This window comes from Amia ocellicauda, chromosome 8, assembly GCF_036373705.1.
Source record: "Amia ocellicauda isolate fAmiCal2 chromosome 8, fAmiCal2.hap1, whole genome shotgun sequence".
Lineage (NCBI taxonomy): Eukaryota > Metazoa > Chordata > Actinopteri > Amiiformes > Amiidae > Amia > Amia ocellicauda.
Window position 1 is genome coordinate 15,728,431 of NC_089857.1, and position 25,049 is coordinate 15,753,479.

The 25,049-nt window shown below is 39.6% G+C and overlaps 1 protein-coding gene across 3 annotated transcripts in view; it reads right to left on the reverse strand.

Moving 5' to 3' along the window:
- Positions 1–420: 420 nt before the first annotated feature.
- The window catches only part of wdr70 (WD repeat domain 70), a 96,256-nt gene continuing 71,627 nt past the window's right edge, over positions 421–25,049 (reverse strand). For 2 of the 3 annotated variants that reach the window (XM_066712176.1, XM_066712175.1), the window contains exons 14-18: positions 14,081–14,181; positions 12,235–12,314; positions 7,579–7,695; positions 6,658–6,820; positions 421–1,395 (exon numbers count right to left, since the gene is read on the reverse strand). In XM_066712176.1, the coding sequence (XP_066568273.1) occupies positions 1,308–1,395; positions 6,658–6,820; positions 7,579–7,695; positions 12,235–12,314; positions 14,081–14,181 (549 nt within the window). In that variant the 3' untranslated portion in view covers positions 421–1,307. Of the gene's footprint in view, positions 1,396–4,943; positions 5,443–6,657; positions 6,821–7,578; positions 7,696–12,234; positions 12,315–14,080; positions 14,182–25,049 lie in introns of those variants that run through there. The other variant, XM_066712177.1, reaches the window with a different exon arrangement.

The following is a 25,049-nucleotide window of genomic DNA, read 5'->3' on the forward strand; positions in this document are numbered from 1 at the left end:
GGATAACCAACTGTAGATCTTGGCACATGACCAAAAGAACAAGTTACCTGCATCTCCTGAAGGCGGCACCCAAGATATGTATATTGCCAACAGCAACACCTCTCCATCCCTCTCGCTTATCAAGGGCCTTTTTCAGTGTTCAATAGAAAGACTGCTCCATAACAATCCTCAAACTCCTCACTATCTTCGTGAAGACGTGAAGGTGACCGCCATCAAAAAGAAAAAGCAAATCAGATGAAGGTGCTGTGATACTGAGACCAGTTCTGACCAGGAATGCAGGTATTGCAGCAGTACTAAGATGAGCAGCATTCATCACAGGATATTTCCGATAAGGTAAAAGTAGGCTTCACTTGAACACTGTCTGAACAATGCAGGACAAACTGTGTCAATAGAAAATGCAGATTAAGGAAGCCTTGAATGTTATAAAGTTATGAAGACATTTTCCTTTATTTCTTGTCACCAGCTACACACATCTTCAAAATGACTGAGAAAAGGTGTTACTGACTTAACCACCAAACCATTCCACAAATACATGAATATAGCCAACTGTCTGGATACAAATGCTCAGCTCCCTTCTTAACACATGCAATCAATTTATTTAAAAAAATAATGACATGATTTTAAAAGCTGCAACAGAGCAAACATAATATCATTACCATATCTTCCATATACTGATGCTTACTGATACATTGGAACATTGCACTTTGAAGGATATTAATGGAGGTTGTAAGCTGGAGAATTTTAAATGAACAATTACATTGTTACAAATGTGTTTTTTATATTTTACAAATTAAATATCCACAAATGAAAACACACAAAATGACTTGTCAAAAATGTATTACAAAGACTAAAATCACACTGTGCTACATCGATGTAGGGATAATGTATGTTTTCGATGTTGCCATATCAACAAATACACAATTTGTAATGTTCACATCTAACTTTTCATAGAAGAGTGGAGTTTTTAATGACTACAATTGTTGGGATCTCAGTCTGGAAAGAAATTAACAATCTTTTGATAGTATCTGTTTAAACACACAATGGTTTCCTTGCAACATTTTATAAAAGTATTGAACCTGATTGCTGAGTACTTTCTCTTCTAAAATGTACCTGATAAACTTAAATGTTCTAACAACAGGTTATCATAACATGCAGTAGCAACATGTTTTTTCGTGTTGTTATGCATTATAGATTCTAAATGTTTAGTCCTTTGAAGACTTCCTACTCAACAGGATGTAACACATGAGAAGAGAGAGTACAGGGCATCAGATACGAACAGGAGAATGAAAATCACATGAGACTCCACTTCAGATTTTGCGTTTTTTCCATTCGGGCTCCTTGTCCGCCTCCTCATCTTCAGACTCCACCTCGGCGAAGACTGGATCTGGCTGGGTCCTGATAAAAAGATTAAAAGGTTGTTCTTTTTCTTTTTTGTTGTGCCCTTTCTTTCAGTAATTAAAAAAGCAACATCTGCGTGGTTACTCAGTGAGTCATAAAGGAAACTCGTTTCACCTCTTCAGATCTCAACCAGCGAGGGAAACATTGTTGCCCTCGCTGCAGGCTCAAAGTGGACGACACAGACATGTCAATCCAGAGAAGAGCTGGTGTACGAGCAGTGTGCCTTGACTTCATTTAACTGTGAATGGCAAAATCACGCAGTCTGAGAAATGTAACTCTTTTATATCAGTATCCTCTATAACTAATAATTAAAAAGGTAAACATAACTGGTTAAAATGTAACTAAACATGTCTATACAGATGTGGTTGAAAATATTCACATTCTTCATTTGAAACAGTTATGTTATTGAATTAATTTTGATAATACTATACTGTTCATTAAACTCTAGTTATTTATCAAAGATGACTGTTAGCGTTTGATGACCACCGACTTCAACAGAGCAAACTGTTGATGCAACTCAGTTAGGACACGGGGTGCGTAAACATCTGGCAGCCTCTGCATTGATTTCCATTTATTTCTACAAAAGAAGAGCCACTATTTGGAGTGGTGCTGCAGTTCATGGCAGAAGAGCCGGAGAGGAGCTGGGCAGCTGAAACATAATCTACTCTCTCCTCTGGTTTCTTAGGAACTCTAGTAAACAGTTCACAGTTGGAGCCATATCCGTGTTGCGAGTATAATGCGCCCGTAACGAGAAGACGACAATTAAGTGTACTAACAAAGGGCAGCGGCATCCTTTAGCTAACGAGCTCTTTCTTCGCCAAAGTGTTTCAATGCCTTCATTAGTAATAACAGGGTCATTAGTGGCGCTGTAGTGACATATCTGCTAGTCCAAACCACAAGGAGCTGCCAGCGCAGTGTATTGAGGTGGATTAGGGTTTCAGTCCAGATTGCTTTCATGTACCATGACCTGAAGACAGCTGATCTTTATCTTTAGGTGTTCTACACACCAGCTTCATAGTAGACAGGCTCACATTGTCTGGGTTTTAGATGTCGCTTCTGCTGTCTTAACAAAAAAGGCGTCTGTCTCTAATGGAGATCGATGGCAAGATCATTACAGTGCTACTGTTTGCCAAGAAATAGATTCATTCAGGAATTTTATTACCGTTTCCTTTCATGTTTTGTTTTTATGTTCACTTTTTGTCAGGACATCTTATAAAAAGCTTTACAATGCCATGTTTTCCTCTTGCTGCTGAAGGGTTTTGTGAAATGCTGATAGAAACAATGGATATTCGATGCACACCTTATTTCTGGAGACCAGAGATGGCACTTCTGCGTTTCCCACTAGAGCTATGGACAAGGTCTAGAATATTGTACAAACCTCACATCAGTCTGCTTTTCTTGCTCTGAGGAATAATCTTATTTTTCTATCAGGAGCTTCTAGATATTCCAAATCATGTTGCTGATTCACGATGACAGAGCTAAGTGTACCACAGAGATAAATAAGTTTGTAATCTAAATTGCACTTAGTTGTGCTCATTTAATCGACAGGTTTGTTGAGCATTACCCAGCTGACACTAAAGTGAAGCAACCACTAGATCCAACCCCTTGGGATAAAAGGCCATTTCCTCAAGAGATGGATTGCGTTTTTTTGTTTTTTGTTTTGTTTTATTTTGATCTCCCGCGGTTCTCTTTAAGCTAGCTGTGTGTGGTGTGTGCTTGTAAAACCCAGTGGGTTGCTTTGGCCAGCCGGAGTGTTTGTTCTGTCCAAAACATTCAAATAGTTGCAGTCTAAAGTCTCAGATTAATGAACATGCGGCCTATAAACAAAACTCTATTTATAATTTCGGAGAGAGCGGCGTTCCAAGCAGACGCTGCTGTTTTCAGAGCAGACCCTGGCACACTCCGCCGCTTCTGAGGGACAACAATCCTGGGATGTTTTTAGAAATTCTTGAGGGGAATGTTTACATCAAACAAACAATCTCCTCTTATGCAGCAAGACTCAATTACTCAAAGCTTACTCATATTCGTGTAAAGATTGGAAGGACTGAAATGACACCCTCCAAACAGATCATAAAGTTAGGAATCACAGCCTCCAAGGGCTTATTATAATCTTTCCACAAATTATGTTTTTGACCGCCAAGCATTGTTATTAGGCGTTATAGTCCATGGAATTTTTGGAATTAGAATGATGACATTTTACAAGGGATACACTTTTTGTCACTTTTCAAACGCTCAATTGTATAAACAGAAAATAGTGTAAGTATTGAGTTTACGGGCTTTCTGAAAAAGGACCACCCACACGTTCATAAACATTTTGTGCCGTGCTACAAACAAAACCTTACTGGTACAAAACGAAAAGCGAATGTCTGAACTGCCTATACCAACGATTAAATTAGCAACCTGAGAAATAAACAGGTGCAATCTTAGCGTGGAGGTAAATATTTTATTCATATTCCCTTTAAAGGTTAGATCTGGGATAAATCACTTGAGTGTCTGAACCTTAATCCTTAAAAAAAAAAAAAAAAAAAAAAAACACAGATGGGGAAATTACAGAATAACAAGATGGTACATTTACAAATGAGAGGAAATGATTCTGCTCATCACGTTAGTCCATTTGTTCTGGATTCCAGAATCTGATCAATCTGTGCCTCTAATGATCCCAGCCAATCAGATCCGTTGAAAAGCACACTTGGTTAATTTGTTCCATACTCCCCTTTCCACGTCTCTTTGGAACCGGCCCAGATTGACCATAATATCCAGTTGTACTCTTCTGTGCAAGTTTCCAAAAACACAGTCGCCAAATGAACATTAAAAAGACACTCATTCACAAAGGACCACAAATGATATTGGGGGGGGAAGGGGATTAAAAATCTGTGAAAAATAGCCAATATTATTACTAACCCACAGACAGTGCCCAACTCATGTCAATTCCCCAAGAACTGATAGCTACGTTGTTTTTTTTTCCCCTCTGTAGTTTTTTTTCCACTGCATCACGAGAGCTAAAGGCCACATTCCTTTTAATTACTTCTTACTCATACGTTCTGATTCATGTGTGAAGAATAAAGGAGCCTTCAGGCGCGAGTGGGACTGTGAAGGGGAATCCTGAGAACGGGCAAGTCACGATAATGTGACTGAGAGAACGAGCCCTCGTCAGTTGGCCCTTTGCCCTGATCACAAAAGAAAAAAGGAAACCTCAAAGCATTGCAGCACAATAATGTGGCTGCTTTCTATGCTTTAATGCAGCAATAATGTGGTTGTTTCTCAACCAAAGCCTTGTGAATCAGTCCAAACCCACTAGGGCTGATATGACACTTTTCTTTTTTTTTTTTCCTAGTCATTCATGTGAGTTTCTTTTTTCTTTTTTAAATACGGCTATAAGAGAAAGGAGATATCAATCTGACAACTCTTTATCTGATTTACACAGGATCAAATACATAGATATGCAGTGTGAGGAATTCTGTGTATCATATTTATTGATTAAAAAAAATGAACTATACCGTGTCCACTACTTAATAAACCTGTCCTTTTAATTGACAAAAAAAAACCCTGTTTTGTTTTAAAATTCTATTTACATTTTTCATGTGCGTAAAACAAGCATTCAGAAACAACTTTAATCTAACAGGTTTCACAAGAGTTGCTTACATTTTGGGAACACTTTTTGTGTTCAGACAACACAGCAATGAGGACAGGTTGATCTACTGTGTTTAGGCATGGATGCAAATGTGCACAGACTACATACACAATAGTGTCGTCATCTATTTCCCAGCCTCATGAACTGAATCCTTTGCTGCTTCCCCCTGTAAAGTCATTGTTTCAATGCACTCAATGCCCAATGATAACGGAGCGCTGTGGAAGGAGTCTTCAAGTTGTGCTGCTCCATCTGTCTGATTCACAGTCCTGTCCTGAGTGTAAACCAAGCATTCCCCTCCTCCTTTCCCTCAGTGCCTTCCCTTGGCAGCCAGCTCTGACTTTTTCTCCTTCTAGCTACAGCTTTGAACAAGAAGCTGTAACCAAATCCGTGCACTGTAAATGGCAGCCTGCCTTCTGAAAAACAGCACTGCTTTTTAAACATTAATGTTCATAACGTCGCAGGTGTCAGCATCTGTAACCCGAGGACTGCACAATGCGGGTAATGGGCCTGTTTCTTACTGGGTTACTCTCCTGTGTCAAAGGTGGGTGGCTATTACCTGCATATCTGGTTGATAATCCTAAAGTCAGGCGAAGACTAACATCATAATCCACAATATATACACACACACTACAGGTCAAAAGTTGGGCAACCACAAATGATGTACAGAAGGATGAGTATCCCTGACAATTCTTCACTATAATCCCTGGTTTAGCAATACCTCAGCTCCTCTGAACAGATAGCAGTCTTATACTACAGTCATTCATTTGGAAACTGTCGCATAAGAGTAATGACAATTCAACTTGACCTCCCTTAACTAGCAAAGCTGTAAAAGGGTGTCTGTATATTGTCCAGGAAGGCAAGTTATGGTTGTTTAATGTTAAATAATGTATTTGAACAAATAAACAACTCTACTCTTTGAATTCTGCACCCCATTCCTGTTTAGTTCTTTCAGATTACAACAGGCACATTCTTTGGAGTTTTCAGACACAATAAATGAAGACGTGTCACACGGCTCCTTCCTTTGATTCATTCAACAAAACGGAAAAGGCTTTAGAGCATTTAAATGCATTAGAGCTTTTAAGACAGATACAATGAATCAGAAGGAAATAACATCTGCAAATTACTTAGAGACGTTAGCAGGGAAACCTCAAACAAAAACAAACAACGCTGAAAAGAATGTTAATCAATACGCGCAATAACCAGTTATAGCCAGTTAGTGAAGTGAAAGGTAATGGAAAAATGCCAGATCTACATTAGAATGCAACGCTAACTGCAGTCTGTGTGTGTTACCAGAGAGCCATGTCTTTGCAGCTGCCCGTAGTTTATTTTGGATACATTATCAACAGCACCAAATCACAAACTTCCGTGCTGTTCAATCAATGCATGTGTAGTAAATTAACCTCCGGAGCTACTGCTTATTTACCAAGCTTTGATGTATTGAAATCTTTCTTGTCTGGAATTAATAGTAACCTGCAGCATTTCTGATTCAGTTGGCAAATTCTGTCTCCCTGCAATGCCACACTTGATCAGCACCAGATTGTTTTGTTTAGTGTTTTCTGGACTCGGATAAAATGTTCTAGTGTTTTACCCCTCCCACCCCCAGTGTGGCAGCGATGGCGCGTGATTACCTGCTGTAAGCTGGGGCCACCCAGTAGGGGTTGGTAGCTGCCTCCTTGGCGTGCCGCAGTATAGCTTCCCTAGGGTTGCTGTCGTCCGTCTTGTCCAGGGCGATGTTCTTCACGATGAAAGAAGACAGAGTCCCGCCGTGCATGCCCACTCGCCCGCCACGACCTGAAGGGAAGAAGAGAAAAGCTTGGTGAGAGACGTATCATTAAGCTGACCACAGCGCAACCCAGAAACAGTGATGGCTGTCTCGTTTCACAATCAGTGTGCTTCGATTCTCACTCTTCTTTTCTCATCATGTATTTACAATTCCCTCAGCAGTATCTGAAGCTGTGGAGGTTAATATCCACTGTTACCTAAAATGCAGTGCTCAATTTAAACATAGCGCTCAGAACCACCCCTACAGAGATTACTGCTTGCGTTTAAAAATGGTATCACAATGCACTCACAAACTGTTCCAGTGAAACACGTCCCATGTATTTGGAAAACTTCTACCATTCAGAGTCTCCAGGACTAAAGAAAACATGTTAGACACTGTCTGTCAGCACTTCAGGCTGAGACACAAGGTTTAACTTGCAGCTAACTTATCTTTACCACGCTTTCATGGGATGGCTCTCTGACTTTCACAGACAAAAGAAAGCGTCAGACTTCAACAAGAGCTATGTAAGAGTATTTAATTTCTTTGCAAAGCAGATTCACTTATTTCCATTTCCATTTTCAATTTTAAAATAGAAATGATTGTATTATTTGCTATGTATATTAACAGTCTAATTCAAGAATTGATTGATACATAAAATTAAAAATGAAATAGGTTTGAAACCACATTTCACAGAGCTCCAGACAATTGTTTAATTCAGGGAGAAACTAAAAACGTGGTGCTCCTGGAACCTTCTATGAGAGTATCAGGAAACAGAGAGAGGTCTTACCTGGGCCCGAGACTGGAGGTTCGGGTTTATGGGACTTCATCGGGTCCAGCCGATCCTTCTCCAGCTGCTTCCTGGTGCTGCGTTGCCGAGCCTCGCGGAACATGGGGAGGGCATGAGCTGAAACGGCAAAACCAACACATGAATTCAGTGCAGCTCGAGAAGACGACAAACCATGAGTGCAGCACAGAGCATCCCCAAGGGCCTGACCGGGCACCCTGCTTTGTCTCTCTTTCCTATGTGCCTAATAGTTGACTTTCCTTTGTTGCAGTAATAATGCATGCTTTATTAATTTCAAATGTGAAAAATGCTCTGTAACAGCTCAACGAAGGTCGCTATATCAAATAAAGATTGACTGACTGATTTATTGAGTACTGTATCAAGTCGTCTTTTTGGAAACCCCAATGCAATGGCAGCCTTTTACTCAACTGTCTTAAAACTGCATATCCAGAAGCCTTAGAAATGTCCAGATTCTCTTGAGGAAGTAACACAATCATGTGACATATCTGAATGTTTATAGTCCTACTGTCCCCATTATCCAGTTTGAATAAATAGTATATATGTATAGGAGAAGCTGGTGAAAGGGTAAATCATTAAACCATAAAAGGTAAAGGTGTGAATTGATTGGACATTGGCAAAATAAGCTCTGAATGGGAAACGGGTAAGTCTTGAAGGAAGATTTGGGAATTGAGTTCTCTGTGAGTCAATGGGAGTCATGATAGCTTCGAGCAGAGTTTTTTCCTTCAATGGCTCTCAGGAGAGATGAGGCTGCCAATGCGAATTAGAGAGTCAGTGAGATACAATAGGGGGGTCCTCACCATGTTCCCTCAAACAACCCTTTCCAGATGTGGCAAAGGTCGGCAGCCTCCCACAACTGAGTGCTGACTTGGTGTGGATGTCTTGCCCATTGCATAAACTATTCAAGAAAACCCTCTACCACTCACAGAATGTTTCTGACCCAAGCAGCTGGACCACAGAAAACACTGAGCTCTACCTGAGGAGACACAATGCCTACTGATGCGACGAGCTCCAGAGAATTGCAGTGGCAGGACATGCACACTTATTAATAGAAACTGTACAAGAAAATGGTGCAATTGGTAGGGCAGCAATACAAGTATAGAGCAGTCTGTTTTAGCAGGGCATCTCCCCCCATCTGGGCCTCTGGTGCTTACTCCTATTCCAGGAGCTCTCTGCTAATGTGCAGATTAAGCCTCTGGAGCCGGGCATCTTGCAGACAGACTGAAGAGCCGGACGCTGCCATTGTGACAGAAAGCACACACTCACAGGGCCAGTGAGGAGAGAGAGGCAGCTGCCCACTGGAACGCCACAGCATCACACTGAGTAACGTGATAGGGCATGAGCGAGCAAAAAGCTACTTTACACGTAATCCTTATGAGGTTAGCTCCTGCTGCCTTTTGTTCTGCCGATATGTTTCCATTACATGGGAAACATCGTGTTGGGTTATGTTTTTTTTTTTTTTATACACAAAGCACCTATACTGTTCATTTTAAACCCCCTACGGATAAACAGCAGCAGCCAACCCTGTTCGTGTGTTCCTGCTCTCTCTGGGATCACAGACAGCCGGAGCTGTAATTTTCCATGCAGGCGTCTTGATGCTGTGAAAACAGCTAATTGTTCCTGTAAGGGGTGGTAGTTGGGGTTTGTTAGGAACTGTCAATACACCACCTACATGGTACATTAGGCAAAAGGGTGACTGGTAACAGATTTTCTTTACGTTCTTTTTATCATTCTGTTTTCTGGACAATTTTCCACCGTTCCCTGTAGACTGGGTATCGCAAAGACAGAGCAGAGAAAGAGGTTTCTAACTTGTTCACATCAAATATCTACTGAAAACCAGGATAAAAGTGACATCGGCACTACAGGGCACTCTTGTATTTAAAGTATATAATACAAGCTATCTTTATAATGCTTCTGGAGAGAAAAAAAAGAGAAGAAAAGGTTAATTGGATGTCAGGCCAAAACCTCATGCTGTCAGCCAGGACACTCCAATGAAATGACTCTGAAGTACAATTAAGTAAACAAGCCTTCAGTTACAGGCTAATTATGAAGTATCCCTTTGTTATGAGAGATAAGTGTGGCCATTCAGCAAGTGATTTCATTTTAGTTATCTACAAGAGACAGATACAGAAAGAATGAAGCTTGTGCCATGCCTTCTTTCATAAACTCACTGAAGGACATCAAAAAGATGTTATACAGTTATCTGATTTTGATATTACAGCAGTTTGCTGTGCTCAGAGCTCCTTCGATCAAATTAATATAGCTTAAGCCATATAAAAAAGTAGCTACGTCGGGAATTCATAGAATCAGAGCAATGCAAAACTGTTAAGACTATCCAGAGGTGTATCTGTTTCTGATAACACGGGTGACACAGATAAGACCTTGCTACTTAGTGAAGGATGTGTGGCAGCCTGATTTAAACACACTATGGGACACCTGGTTCTGATACCACCGTCAAATGCTTATCGGATGTTATACAGTTGCTGAATAGATAAAGCCTACATACCAGGCTATTGTAAGGAGCAAAGATGCTGACAAACAAAATAATGCCAGGAATTCCCATCAATTTATTGCATTTATTTATCCAAGGCAGATAGTAGCGCAGACTTCCAGCAAATGGAAGTACCATCTGTTCAATAAATTACTTATTAATAAGAGATGATAATGGGCTTTAATAGTTTTGGGGTTTTTTGTAGGTTAAATGCCATTCTTAAGAAGTCCGGCTTTACTTTTAATGTTATCAGCCAGTTTGCTGCAGCTGATGTGTTGATCAGCTCTAAGTTGCTTTAAGTTGGCTTGATTGACAGCTTGTGGGTTCAGGATGATCCCTGAATTTCACAGGCCTTACTCATCACATTTATCATTTATACCATTGTTAGTAAAGCTGCACAATTTATTTGTGGATGACTGTTTTATTTCATTTTGTTAATAATCATAATAATGTATTAGGCCACGTGCAGCATCAGTTACAGACACCTGCACATGGAAACTCAGCTCCACTTTTTCCATTCAATCAGGGATCTCGATATGTTTTAATACATTTTGCACATTGGATCAATACTTCAGTAAAACCTTTGTGCTGTATTTAATGTGCATTGCATTTCATAAAAAGCCGATTTGCTGTGTTATAGCTTGTCACTGTACCATTACTGATGAAAACTATTAAGCTGCTACACAACCTAAAGATCAGCAAAGATATGAAAATGCAGGAGGATGAATCGATTATTAGATTGAGCAGATGTTCTCTTTCGCAGGTCCTTAAAGATACCTTTTTTGTCATTTGTATCCAATGCAAAATTTAAAAACAATGGAGAAGTAATGCAGAGGCTGTGCTGATCACAGAGCCTGGCTCTGCTTTGTCATTTTGGAGCTGCGCATCTCCGAGGAGAGTGCCGACACGTGCAAAGACACTCCAGTCTGGGGTCACGCATATCGGCTCACATTTGACCAGCCGTGGCATGACCAATCATTTCCATCTCTCCTGGCAATTCAGAGCCCGAGAGGCCAGAGCACTAATGGTGTTTCGCCTGAAGACTTGGATAAAGGAAAAACTATTTAAAAAAACAACACCCTTCCTGCTAATGGCACAATCTGCTGTCTCATTCTATGAGGGGAAAGTTGAACAAGGCCAAATCCTGTTATATAATAACCAAAAGGCATTAGGTCCAGTGTTTTGATTCCCCCAGATCATACCACAGCTCTTAAAACTCTACATCTTGTTTTCTGTTTTCCTGTTTTCTAGAACCATTTGGTAACCTCCTGTTATTTCTTTATGCAAGAGGGATCAAAAATAAAATAAATTTAAAAACACATCAAAAGAAGCTAGCCCTGAAGAAAACAACAGTGCCTGCAGATAATTAAAGCGTGTTCAGGCAAGACACGAGATCAGATCTGCAGTCAGTGACGTAGAACGAGAGCATCAGCACCGGGACGACTGTCAGCGTGGTTCTCCTCGGACCTTTCTGAGCCAGGCATGTCGCCGGGCAGGTATCACACAGTGAAAAGTGATTGATTGGCACAGGAAAGCTCAATACTCTAACCCTACATCTAAACCTTTTATTTTTAAAGCACTGACTGTTGGGTTCCATTCTGAGTCGCATTTCCTCTGTGGACAGTTTGGTAACCGAGTGGTGACCGGGAACTCCAATCCTACAGTACAGGGCCTTCATGGACCAGCAGGGTTTGCTAGGGTCTCTTCACAGAGCCAGCATGGTCAAGTTTGGGAAAAGGGGGATAGGCTAATTAAAATACACAGATAAAGATTTCAGTGACGTAATTAGGACCTCAGGTGGAATGAGAAGCGAGGACAGATGTTTGGCACTCTTATTATAAGCGATCAGAATGAATGACTAGGGTGGGTAGGTTTTAACCCAGGGGTGAATTCCTGCAGTTTCATCAGGATTTCATTCTACCTGAGCTTTGAAATATTTAACTATCGTGCCTTTATCGTGCCTTAACTGCACTGATATTTTCCAATTCTGATGATTAATAGAGAGCTGTCAAAGCGTCTGGGTTGTAGCCCTACAGAATAGGAGTTGTACAACCCTGTTTTTGTGCACTGGCAGCCTGCAAGTTAAAATAACCAATGATATCTCACAAATCATAACAAGCGATTGTCACAACAACAAAAAAACAACTTACGTGTGATGATGTAATCCTGAGTTAGGGTCTCGGCCTGCTTCTCCTTCCTCTTGCTCTTGACAACACACAGCATTGCGCCTCTGAGGAGAGAGAGAGGACACAGACACTGCTAAAGCTTTTCTTTTTAACTCCTCTGAAAAGGACATCTATCTCAATTCCCCATGCCAGAATCGCATTTAATTAGGTCACAAAAACCAAAGCTGCTTACAGAAGATCTCACTTGAACAGAAGTCCCATCAGCCAGATTTCGAGAGGTGTAAATGCACACTGGTATCAGACACTGTTTATCATAAATGTATTAGCATCAGTGTGAGCAGAATGAAAGAAGGTTTTCAAAACTGACTATGGTCTGTACTACGACAGTATAGTGCTGTCATCTACTCATCAAATGTGTCCTCGGCAAAAAATGTAATTTAAAGGACGGTCCCTTTTTGGCTGCAATAAACTATCAGTTTTTCTGCACCATAATGGGCTCATCATTTGTTTTGTGCAGGGGGAAATCTAACCAGTTTTGGGACTGTAGTTTATCTCCTTCTATAGTCCTCGACTGTATTTATCTGTGGTGTGAGATTTTTTTCAGTACACAAATTCATTTGAGATCTCACCGACATATATAAAAACAGTCAGTCATTTTATTAAAGGATCAGCCATTTCAGTACTATTTTACAGTTTGCAGCATAAAATTGCGAAGCAATGCTAGACAACTCCACATATTTTATGCATGTGTTATAAAGCTTAGATAGAAAACTAACCATAATAAAACACACATGTTGTGGCCATACCGATTCCGGTTCTCTGCATGTGTACAGTCAGGGAACCAGTGACTATAGTCAAGAAAGCTAACTTTGTCATTGTAGCAGCTTTAGATTAACTGTGCTGTCCAGCATTCACTCATTACTTGGGATGTTCTTTCTTTTACTGTTCTTTATGTTTTTTTTTATCAGTATTAAATTAGAGGCTCAAGAACTATACCCATTGCTGCCCTCTACTGCTCCCACTCTTTTTGGGGAAGCTCAGAGCATTCACCCTGTCATACAGAGGTCGTTTTTAACCGCTCGATTGGCTTACAGTACGTGCCACTACTTGATGTAATAGTCTAACATTGAATATCTCCAAGTCTGCAGTGTCGTTCCAGTTGTAACCAAAAGGAATGCAACTCCATCGTACAGATCTCCCTCTGGCTGTGTTGTTTTGCGTTAATTCAGATTCCAGAGCGAGTTACCACCCCAAACACCGAACACCAGCCTGAGAACATGTAGCATCGATCAAACTCTGTGGTGAATGTTAACTTCAAAAGATAAAAGTATAAAACACTCATTCTGGATTGGCTTCTCAAGACCCAAAGCTGTGGGCTGGATATCTCTAGCTGCCAGAGAAAAGGAGAGGGATTTTTTTTTGTAGAGAGCTCTATGGTTCTTGCTACACTGTTTTCAATTCCTTACCAGCATCAAAGCTTCAGGAAAAGCAAAATCGAATGTCTGAATAACCATAATTCTTTCAAAATTGCAAGGAATGCCTGACTGCAGACACTGGCTTACATGTTTCTAGTTCTCTCTGAGTTCACATGGCAGTAGTTGGTTGCAGCCATTTCTAAGGGAGACAGGAGGGGAATCTGCTGGCTTTTAAAAATCTAGGTCAGGCATTAAAATGGTCACTGTGGATGAGATTTACAAGCATTAAGAGGCATGGAAGGGTCACCAAAACAGCATTAAAAAGAGCTATAATACATAGCTCTCTGAGGCGGTTACCTTAGCTCAACAATGAAATTGAAAGAAAAAAAGCTTTGCTGCTTGCAAAAAGCTGTTTTTAATAACACATCGTTTTAAATAAAATAATTCTGCTGTACCTCTGGCTCTTCACAGGATCATAGTAGACTTTGGCCAGTCCATTCCCAGTTCCAACCATGATCTGGTTCAGCTTGGGATGCCAAAGACATCGAACAACACTCTGTCACAGAGAGGGAAAAATCCAATCAATCAATCTACAACAGCACAAGTGATTTAAAAAACTGCTAATGTTCACTGTTCACTCCAGTGCACATGGAAAACTCAAATAATAAACCAGCAACACGGTTCGACCACAGAAAGAGCTTCAGAAATAGAAGGAAAATAAAATAAATAAATAAATAAATATATATATATATAGCAAAATTGTGGAGTCTTTTTGAGTTGCTTTCATTGATAAACAAATAACCCCTCTTTCCATATTAAATGTATATTGTCTTCTCAGTTCCGTTTGTTTCCAGTGAGGGGCTTCTGGAATACAAAACAATCAGTGGAAAGTGTCAGGCAGCTGAGAGAGAAGGTCAGAACAGGTCACTCTGACATGGTCTTTACATAGGCAAAATGTCAATGTGCAGGGATACAAAATGGTTAAAAACAACATTAACAGGGAAGAGCACAGGAAGAACATCTGAACATGATTATCAGCATTAAATTGACTCCTCTTGATCAAATTCAAAACCGCTGGTTTTCTTTCACATTGTATAAAATCCTGGAAATATTAATTTAAGTTATCAATCCCCAGGTCACATGAAAAAAATTGTACCAATATAAAATATATTTTATATATTTGTGAAGCTATTTGATGTAAAAATGTAATCTGTTCTTGATTTGATATAAAGGGGTATAGACCATTTGTTTTAGTGCAATGATATGTTAGTCAGTGATAAAGAATGTTTTTAAAATCTGTTCTAAATAAACTTAAAGTAGAGTAAATATATTTTTCAGTATATCACAAAATAAATACTCTCTACAGCAGGCATTGCCAGCTTGATGATGGACTTCCGACTTTTGTGAATTTCCCTTATTTTTGGCCTGGAACACTCAACTATCATTCTGGCTTAAATATCTAGCTACAATGTCATCGATTTAGTTATTAATCCTGTGCCCTCCATCATAACCAAGTGACTCAAGGCAATTGTGAAAAGGAACTTCAGTCGATTAAACACATGACTGCAACACATAATACATACTACACACAATTTAAACCAGAACACCCAGGGTAATTTCATTATGTTTTTAGTTGTTTTCCCCATCTTTGGGCCCTTTCTAAACATAGTTACCAGACCCTAAATTGCAGGTGTATGGAAGGCGGAGATAAGGACATGCCATGTTACTTGCTTTGAATGTGAGCATCTTGTTCCTAGAAGGCTGGATCTAAAGTACACAAGGTAAATTGAAAAGGTGTGTACTTTGTAGACCAATGTGTGGCACAGAAGAGAAGATTTTGGTTTTACCTCCTGGGACTGGAATTGAATCCGCTTATTGGGCTTTAATTCTTAAACAAACAAGATAAAGACAGGTTACTGGGCTCATGAGACTTGGAACATTGTGGGACAGGTGTCTGTAAAATTAACTTGTATTCCCCAGCTCCACTGTGAAATCTGTCATAGTGTGATCTCATCTGGACACTCCTTCAGTGTGGGTGTTCCTTTGTTGTCTTCATTACAAGCGCTCATTCACTGTTGCCAACAATGGGGTTGGACCACACCAGATTCGCTATACCGTGGCAGTACTGTGTTATTAAGTCCTTTCGAAATGACCCGAAAAGTCTGCAAAACCTTGTCTTTTTCAATGTCTGTCATTTAGTTGAACTTGAAAGACAGCGTCTCTGAGTTTCCTGTAAGTTTCACAAATGCCTATCCTGGACTGAACATCCCACAGAAAGGGCTAAAGAATCCTCGGAGGGGCTTTTACAGCTTGTGGAATTTAATGATTTGAAATGCAAACGCAAACACGTATCAGATTTAGCAAAAACACAGTGCGTAATAACTGGATTATTAAAAACAGAAGCATATGTTCCTCTTGTGCCCTTTGTATTCATAAATATACATTTCTCTATCTAAGGATGCTTTCCGCTTGTAGTTAAAGTAGACCCACAGTTAAGAGTAGCATTCTACACTCCCCGGCACACACCTCCGATACAGTTTACTATATTTGGCATTTGGCAGAGACCCGACACTCTGAATCAATTCATGACAGATGTAGCTATGGCTGCCATCATCTCCGGAACGTCACATGACCACTTGCATGTCTCCTTGCCAAAAAAAAGTTGAGCACATGATTTACTTATGTCTGCAGCATCAGCTTCTCTAAAAAGTATTTTTATTGGCTGGTTTATGTCCTTTTCTTCTAAAGGTTTATACAAAATATGCACCTCTGGGTAAGTAACTGGGATGTGTATAAAGAAACTCGCTGCCAAGTGAGAATTTAAAAAAGATACAATTTAGATCCTGCATTAGTCACGTAACTATCATTACGACTTACAACTTATTTGTATTTACGTTACACCCTATTTCAGATATTTTGGGTAAGATAAACAAACAGATACACGTCAAGACATGACCTTTTGCATTTTTTTATAATGTTGTATAACGGTGACTGAATTCAAAGTTCACCTGAAAGACAGGCACCCTCTTTGGCTCTGACTTGCACAACAAAACAACTTCCAAAATGATACTAACAGTGTGCTTTTTTATTATTTCTTATTTTTCAATGTTAAGCACCTCTGCCTTCTGGGAGGAGTGGTTTGTTGCGTGTGACAGTGTAAGCTCCTTAGCATCCAGCTGTTCAGCAGCTCAGTGTAGCACGGGGAAAGTAAAGCATGCTTCTGGACACTGCTAAAGAATGGGGTTTATGTGAACACAGTATCATTGGTTTGACACCACCCAGGGACAGGAAGCCAAGAACATCTATAATAGAGTTGGGGATGGGGACGTTAACAGTTTAAGTGATACAGTGACAAATGTCAGGATCCAGGTGAGAGCAAAACATCTGGCACACTCAGAACTGTACCACAAGATTGTTTTGCTTGCATTTTGTGATGAGCTTTTCTCATCAAAAATACTGAACTGTAAAACTTGGGCAATGGAGGAGGTCAATGCATCAATTTTAGGACCTGTCTGTCCTGTGTGAGTAATGGCAAAACATTCTCATACCTTCATGTTGAAATTAATGTATTTATTGATTGACTTTTATTGTTTTGTTTTTAATTTAGCGATTAGAAATGCCAGACTTCTGAAGAACGGAAAAACATTTTAATAGGTTGAGTTTGGCAAATTGATAGTTCGTTCCAGTTCAGTTGGAATAAAAAGTAGAAGTCACTATGGCTTGGGAACTGAGTAACAGTAGGTTCGCACAGATCCCATGTGTCCCACAGACAGGCTAGTGGGACTAAAGAGGACTGACTTTGTTGTATGTAAAAAAAAAAGTATAATAATATAAAAAATATAATTTGCTGGAACAGACTAAACTGTCAATCGAATCAGTTTACAGAAAATTATCAGGAAATTAATCCTTATTTTTTGTATTTATTTTAAATATATTTGATTGAGGTTCTCAAATTTTAAATTATCTTGGTCAGAATCAGGAGTCACATTGTTCTTGGACTCCCAATTAATATAGCAACTGTTGTCAGCAGTTCACTTCATTGTCAGAATTAGGCCTTGCACAAGTCAACATTTTGGCTTACATGCCAATTGCAAATTAAAAACTATAATCTAATAGCATTTTTATCCGTAAACCATAGAAAATAGCACAAGAAAATAAACCTAGATTGGGGACAAGCTTGTAATTTGCAGTTTTTGGGTAGCTTAAAATTTTGATATGGTTTCTAGACAGATTGAAAACTGGTCTGTTACTGATATTTGTTTATCATTTTATAGTAACTTGTTTAAAAATGTGTAAGCATTGCATAACCAAGTTATAAGCATGGCTCTTTCAAATATTTTTTGTTGTTGCTCTTTGTGGTAAAAGAGTTGGAAGTAAACTATTTACACTGTGTTGTATAACAGTTTTTATTTATATCAAAGAGTTAAACTAGGGTTGTTTAAATGTTTTAATTAAGATGTTTTATTATTTGTAATGCCTGCATAAAGAATGTATCTTGATATTCATTAAATATATAATGAAAGAAATTATAAATAAAAACAGATAATTTTAAAATTATTATTACAATGAGGATGATATTTAAATGAGGCCCGGTAATCACACATTTTGCAATCTGACTCTACGTTAGGTTATCTCAGTAGTGAGGCAATTATGTGGTCTAAACTCAGACACATACAAATAACAAACTGCCAATGAACGACAAAATCTTGCTTCCTCGTTATTTAACAGTCTGTTTACACTCTTGCCACTGGGTTGCATCATTTTCACATTTTGACAAGGAAAGCTGCTTCATTGGTTTTTGTTATTGTTTTTCTTTTTTAAGGCTAACAAACTGCAAGCTAGATCAATACAAATAAATCATGCTTTTTGCTTTAAGAATCTGTCACGACACTTAGCTTTGTCTATATATGCAGCTTCCCCTCAAGCTCAAGAGGGACCTGGAACAGGGATAAACAGTCAGACAGTTAAACAGTCTCAGAGCATGGGTAAAAACTTCTTGGAATTGCGGCCAGGGCAGTGTTGGAGATGGAGTATCTATTCTGGCCACTGAAATTGCCAGTACTGTTACAACTGACAATAGCAAGTTGAAAGTGGAATGCTGGACTACTGAAACACATTTTTCTCACAAATAATGACAATTCAGGGACATACTGTATATGGTATATGCAAGCATGCAGACAAACCAAGACAAGGCAGCTTGAAAGGCTACCCTGTGAAAACAAGTAGATGTTGTGTTCTGTTTGTTTACGAACTAAATGCATCTGTCTCAAAGACTACAATCATCGAGTTTGCTAATGAAAAAAGTAACTTGTACAATGCCTGACACTTCTGCTGTGATTTTGCTTCAAAGGATCAGTGTAATCTCATGTAATGCGTAATGCGTAAGGGAGGTCTGCTCCATAGTTGTTTTTTGCCTGTTAATAAATAAACTAATACACTGATTGGATACAATAGCTGCTCATCAGGTGATATTGGCAGTCAGGGGAGTAGAGTGTAAATCAAGCACCAGTTACTGAATTAAGCTTCTGCCAAGAAATAAAAGAATAAATAAGGTGTGATTAATAAAAGCTTAGTTCAATCTAGTATGAAGTGATCTGAAACTAAATTAATAGAGTGGTTAAATCACATTAAACTTTTGAATTAAAATGTTTTCAGTTATATCCAGATATACACTCACCTAAAGGATTATTAGGAACACCTGTTCAATTTCTCATTAATGCAATTATCTAACCAACAAATCACATGGCAGTTGCTTCAATGCATTTAGGGGTGTGGTCCTGGTCAAGACAATCTCCTGAACTCCAAACTGAATGTCTGAATGGGAAAGAAAGGTGATTTAAGCAATTTTGAGCGTGGCATGGTTGTTGGTGCCAGACGGGCCGGTCTGAGTATTTCACAATCTGCTCAGTTACTGGGATTTTCACGCACAACCATTTCTAGGGTTTACAAAGAATGGTGTGAAAAGGGAAAAACATCCAGTATGCGGCAGTCCTGTGGGCGAAAATGCCTTGTTGATGCTAGAGGTTAGAGGAGAATGGGCCGACTGATTCAAGCTGATAGAAGAGCAACTTTGACTGAAATAACCACTCGTTACAACCGAGGTATGCAGCAAAGCATTTGTGAAGCCACAACACGTACAACCTTGAGGCGGATGGGCTACAACAGCAGAAGACCCCACCGGGTACCACTCATCTCCACTACAAATAGGAAAAAGAGGCTACAATTTGCACAAGCTCACCAAAATTGGACAGTTGAAGACTGGAAAAATGTTGCCTGGTCTGATGAGTCTCGATTTCTGTTGAGACATTCAGATGGTAGAGTCAGAATTTGGCGTAAACGGAATGAGAACATGGATCCATCATGCCTTGTTACCACTGTGCAGGCTGGTGGTGGTGGTGTAATGGTGTGGGGGATGTTTTCTTGGCACACTTTAGGCCCCTTAGTGCCAATTGGGCATCGTTTAAATGCCACGGCCTACCTGAGCATTGTTTCTGACCATGTCCATCCCTTTATGACCACCATGTACCCATCCTCTGATGGCTACTTCCAGCAGGATAATGCACCATGTCACAAAGGTCGAATCATTTCAAATTGGTTTCTTGAACATGACAATGAGTTCACTGTACTAAACTGGCCCCCACAGTCACCAGATCTCAACCCAATAGATCATCTTTGGGATGTGGTGGAACGGGAGCTTCGTGCCCTGGATGTGCATCCCACAAATCTCCATCAACTGCAAGATGCTATCCTATCAATATGGGCCAACATTTCTAAAGAATGCTTTCAGCACCTTGTTGAATCAATGCCACGTAGAATTAAGGCAGTTCTGAAGGCGAAAGGGGGTCAAACACAGTATTAGTATGGTGTTCCTAATAATCCTTTAGGTGAGTGTACATTTCAATGTTTACAAAGGAGATTACAGAGAAATGTGATGCCAGACAACTTTATCTAAAATATATCCTGTTACTGCAAACCCCCCATTCTGGTGCTATAGTGAAGACTATCATGCAGACACTATCTAACTAAATAAATTAGAATTAAAACTGTATAAAATGCTTTGGCAGAAGCCTTACAGGATTACTGAATCAGTCTGAATTCTGATGTCAGTACTCTGCAATACAGGTTCTTTCTGAAAGGACATCTTTCCTCCAAAGACAGAAAAAAGTCTAACCAATATTACCCCAAAACCAAATCTTTAAACAAAGACTCTTTAATAATGAACAAATGCCAGTGGAATTTAGGTTTGCCCATGATCCATTCACATGAATTGACCATAAAATGTTTGTACATGGAAAACACAAACATGCATTTTTGGGAGATAACAGGAATTTGATATGTATAGAACAGGAATGTAATCATCTGAAAGCTCCAGGTCACCAGTGACCAATCAATGCATTTTCATTTTCAAGGCACCTTTTTGTGGTGAGAATAGCAACTTTGTTAAAGCAATGCAATACTTCTCACACTGCAAGCCCAACATATCCACAGCCAAATATCATCTGAAGATTTCATGCAAATGGAACTGCCAATGACCTGCAAATGCCAGAGACACCACAGGGAGTCTCTTGTGTGCGATGAGCTGAGGATTGCCAAGCTGACGTCTTCCCCAACACTGCAGTGCTGGGCTAACTACGCATTCCCCTCTGGAAGCTAAAAGCGATGGCGCAACTGGAAGTTGAAAACGGTTCAATCCATGCTTGAGGACACACCCTGCAATCTAGGCAGAAACTTTTATTGGCTGTACCTTTTGGGAGCTCCTGCCACAGATTTGCTTTGTACGGACATTATTCAACAAAAAACATCAGACATAGCTCACAGGCAGATTACGCAAAAGTTTATCAAATAATAATAATAATAATCCACAAAATACATCCTGGGTTGAGGTCCATTTCTTTTGTCAATTGGTTTTTATTGAGAGGTGGCTACAAAGAAAATAATATCCTTGTGAAATTAAGTTCTGATCTGACATATTCGATTTCCAATACTTGATAATATATCTCCATAGTTAAAATACATGTTTGGTTGCATTTTAATGCCCCACTAGCCATTTGGAGAGAATACTTTCTATTTCACAAAGCCATTATGGAAGACATGGGAAGCTAAACACCACATGATTGCCAAAAGCCCAGACAAACCTCTGTCCGTCCACACATGGCATTCTGAATTCCCATCTGTCTGCTTTGAAGTTTTTATTTTGTTTTTAAAAGCTACTTTATGAAAAATATTATTTTCACAGAACCTTGAACGCACGGCCTGCTGCTACAAAGCTGTTTTGCTAAAACGTGAAGAATCAGACGCGCACGCGCGCACACACACACAAAGAAAAACTCTGGTCCTTTTCTTTTACTGAAATACCACAGTAGCTTTCTGCGTCAGTGACCATGAAGGTATGAAGGGGTCTGGTTGAATAGCGTGTACTGATTCGCTGCACAAGGCCACTCGGCAAGAGAGTTCAGGGGCCCCGTGGGCAGACCAGATAGTTTGCGCACAAAGAAGTTTTGACAGCTGCGCTTGAGCACCCTAATTGCGGGCCAATGCAATGGCACTCAAGCAGGGGGCTTCTGACAGGATGATTACAACTGTTATATATGTATGAATGTGTGTGTGTGTGTGTGTGTATGTGTTTGTGTGTGTGTGTGTGTGTGTGCGTCTCTCTCTCTGCAGCTATCTAGACCAGACAGTATGGCACAGCTAAGGCAGCTTGTGTGGCAGTTTTGGTTCAGAGAGGTAAAGCAACAGGTGCTTATAGGATGAATCGCTAAAATCAAGTTGTGCAATCCTGCTTTCACAATCCAGTATTTAATTCCTAGTGACTATGGGAAGACTGACAGGTGACACAGAAAGCAGGATCTTTAGACTCCAGCATTTTCAAGGTAATGTTTTTCAGATATAGATGCGAACATTTATATATATATATATCTTTAAAGGCTGCTGTATGGGGCAGATGGGGCTGTTGTAGTCAACTACAGTCTTAGAAAGAATAACAAGCCCTAGGTTGGGTCATAAATTTAAGGCCTAACATGGGAGAGCTCATTTTACTGGTTTACACTAATCCGCGGTCTTCACATTGCTTAGATTACAGAAGTAAACCAAAATTCACTGGGTACTGACAACAGACCACCTAATCTCTCGTATATTTATAAACATTGAGCACTTAGAAATAGTATAAAAAGCTTTAAAAAATAAAAGAAAAATCACCAAAAAATGTTAACGTCTTCACAGAACTCAGGGCTGGTTAAACCAAGTCTCTTTTCATACCGCCCCAATAAATGAAGATGCTGTTTCATTTATAGTAGGAAAGGACTTCTAGAATTGCAGAACGGGGCCAAAATAATGTCTGTTTAGTACATGTGTAATAATGAACCAAACTCCCATGTTGCAAAATACAGGAAAGAAAGTGAAAATTGAAAATATGCAATGGCAAAACAAGACTTAGATTTCACCTCTGGGATCGTAGCTCAAATCACACTTGTCAATCTTTTCTAGCACACGGTGCAAGGCACATTCACCTTTTACCAGCCTGCAAAATAAGCCCAGTTAAACCTCAGGGATGAAAGGGGAAAAGAAAAGAAACAATGCTTAGGGAATTTAGCTTTCAAGCCTCCTCCCCATCCATAAGTGCTAATTGTTTATTTAATTCACAGTATCAAGTCAGCACTCGCCTCTAAAATGAATCCACTACTTTTTCTGTTGACACACATTGTAAATAAGGCTAAGGATTATTGGAAGCTCTCCCATAAAATGATTTTCAGAAGAACTGCAGATTTCATTGATATAGCACATAAAAATGTAAAGTTTATTTTATTTTTAAACGATACAAAACTGGGAGGCAGGCAGACAAATAGGAGAAGAGGACGCATGAGAAAAAGTCTAAAGGCACGGCTCCAGATTTATCACTGAGTCCCAGCAGACCGCACTACTTTTGGCTTCCAACCTCTCCCATCTCATGTACCACTGAAAACTTATTCCAATCTGGTTACTTGGAAACTAAATTACATAGTTTTCATCTAATTCTAAGGAGCGGATACAACAATATGAAAAAAAAAACAAAAAAAAACAATGAAAAGTTGATATGAAATTGTAAAAGGCTGTGTGAAAGTTTTTTTTAATCCTTAGGTGTGATGATTAACATGCATTTACACGCACAATGGAAAAACATGACTAACTTTTAGTCACTTCACGGCTGCACACAGACATGACGCAAGGTAGGCAGCGCACATGAAGGAAGTGTGAGACCAAGTAACAAATTATGATGGGGGAAACTAAGTCAGGATGTATTTGTACTTTACATGTGCCGTGTTTTCATGAGAACTGCACTTAAATCCTTAAGCAACCACAGAAAGGAATGTTAAGCAAACAATGTGAAGCAATTTCCAAAGACAAGTAATTGTTATCCGTTAGTGTTCAGCACAAAAGACAGAGTTTGAAGGGCCGAGCTGGCTTCTTTCAAACCGTGTAAAGCCTCCTCATCCTGGATAGGCACCTTGCTAAATGTTTTCTGTATACTTAAAGTTTGCCAACTTTCTTGCATAAAAGTGTGATTACAGACATCTTCTTAAACGAGACATCATCCGTTTACTCTAAAGTGAATAAATGTCAGTCTTACAGTCTACATCAGTGAATTATGAGCCATGAATCCGTGTCAGGAACGTGTGTTATGACTACATTTACACCAGCTCAAGTCCCAGGGAAATGACTGAAAAACAAGATGTAGTGTACATGCATTATACAGTGGCAGACAGAGTCCATCTTTCCCCGTTTCATACGAAAGGCTTGTTTGACTCTTGTCAGAAAGTGTTCTGCTTTGGCCACCATTGTCCATTTTTAAGACAGCATTGCCCTGCTCTACCTCAGGAGAGAACCTGGCAACATCATTGCAAACCGTAGAAATGTCTGCACAGCATTTCTTTCTGGCAAAAACATACTCCATCCCGATTTCATCAAGGCCTACATTGGATAGTTTGGAATGTGCTTTTGACTTCATGGGCTGACATGATCGAATGTTAATGTTTGTGTTATGAGGTATAAAATGGTGGAAGATTGGAATAAAACGTCATGGGAGTCTTTGCTGGCAAGAGTCTTGTAGCAGCTTACCAATGTCCAGCATGACCTTACAACTGTTGTAACAGCTAGAGGTACAGCTGCTGTCATACCTCTTAATGCACTCAAATTTAGACTGAGAAAGGTGAAGAATTGGTATGTACAGGTTGAGTCCACCCTACTGGAATTCACGTGCTAATAATCCCATCTGTTGGACTCTTTGAATTTCAGGTAATTGCTGTTCGTGATTGCAGAGTAACTCTTCCCGGAGATGAGTGTGAGACGGTAAAACCTCCCTGTACATATTTAGCCTTCAATCAATTAAAGTGAGATCAATGACCAATGCACCCATGTGACATCTGACACGACACATAGCTATTGATT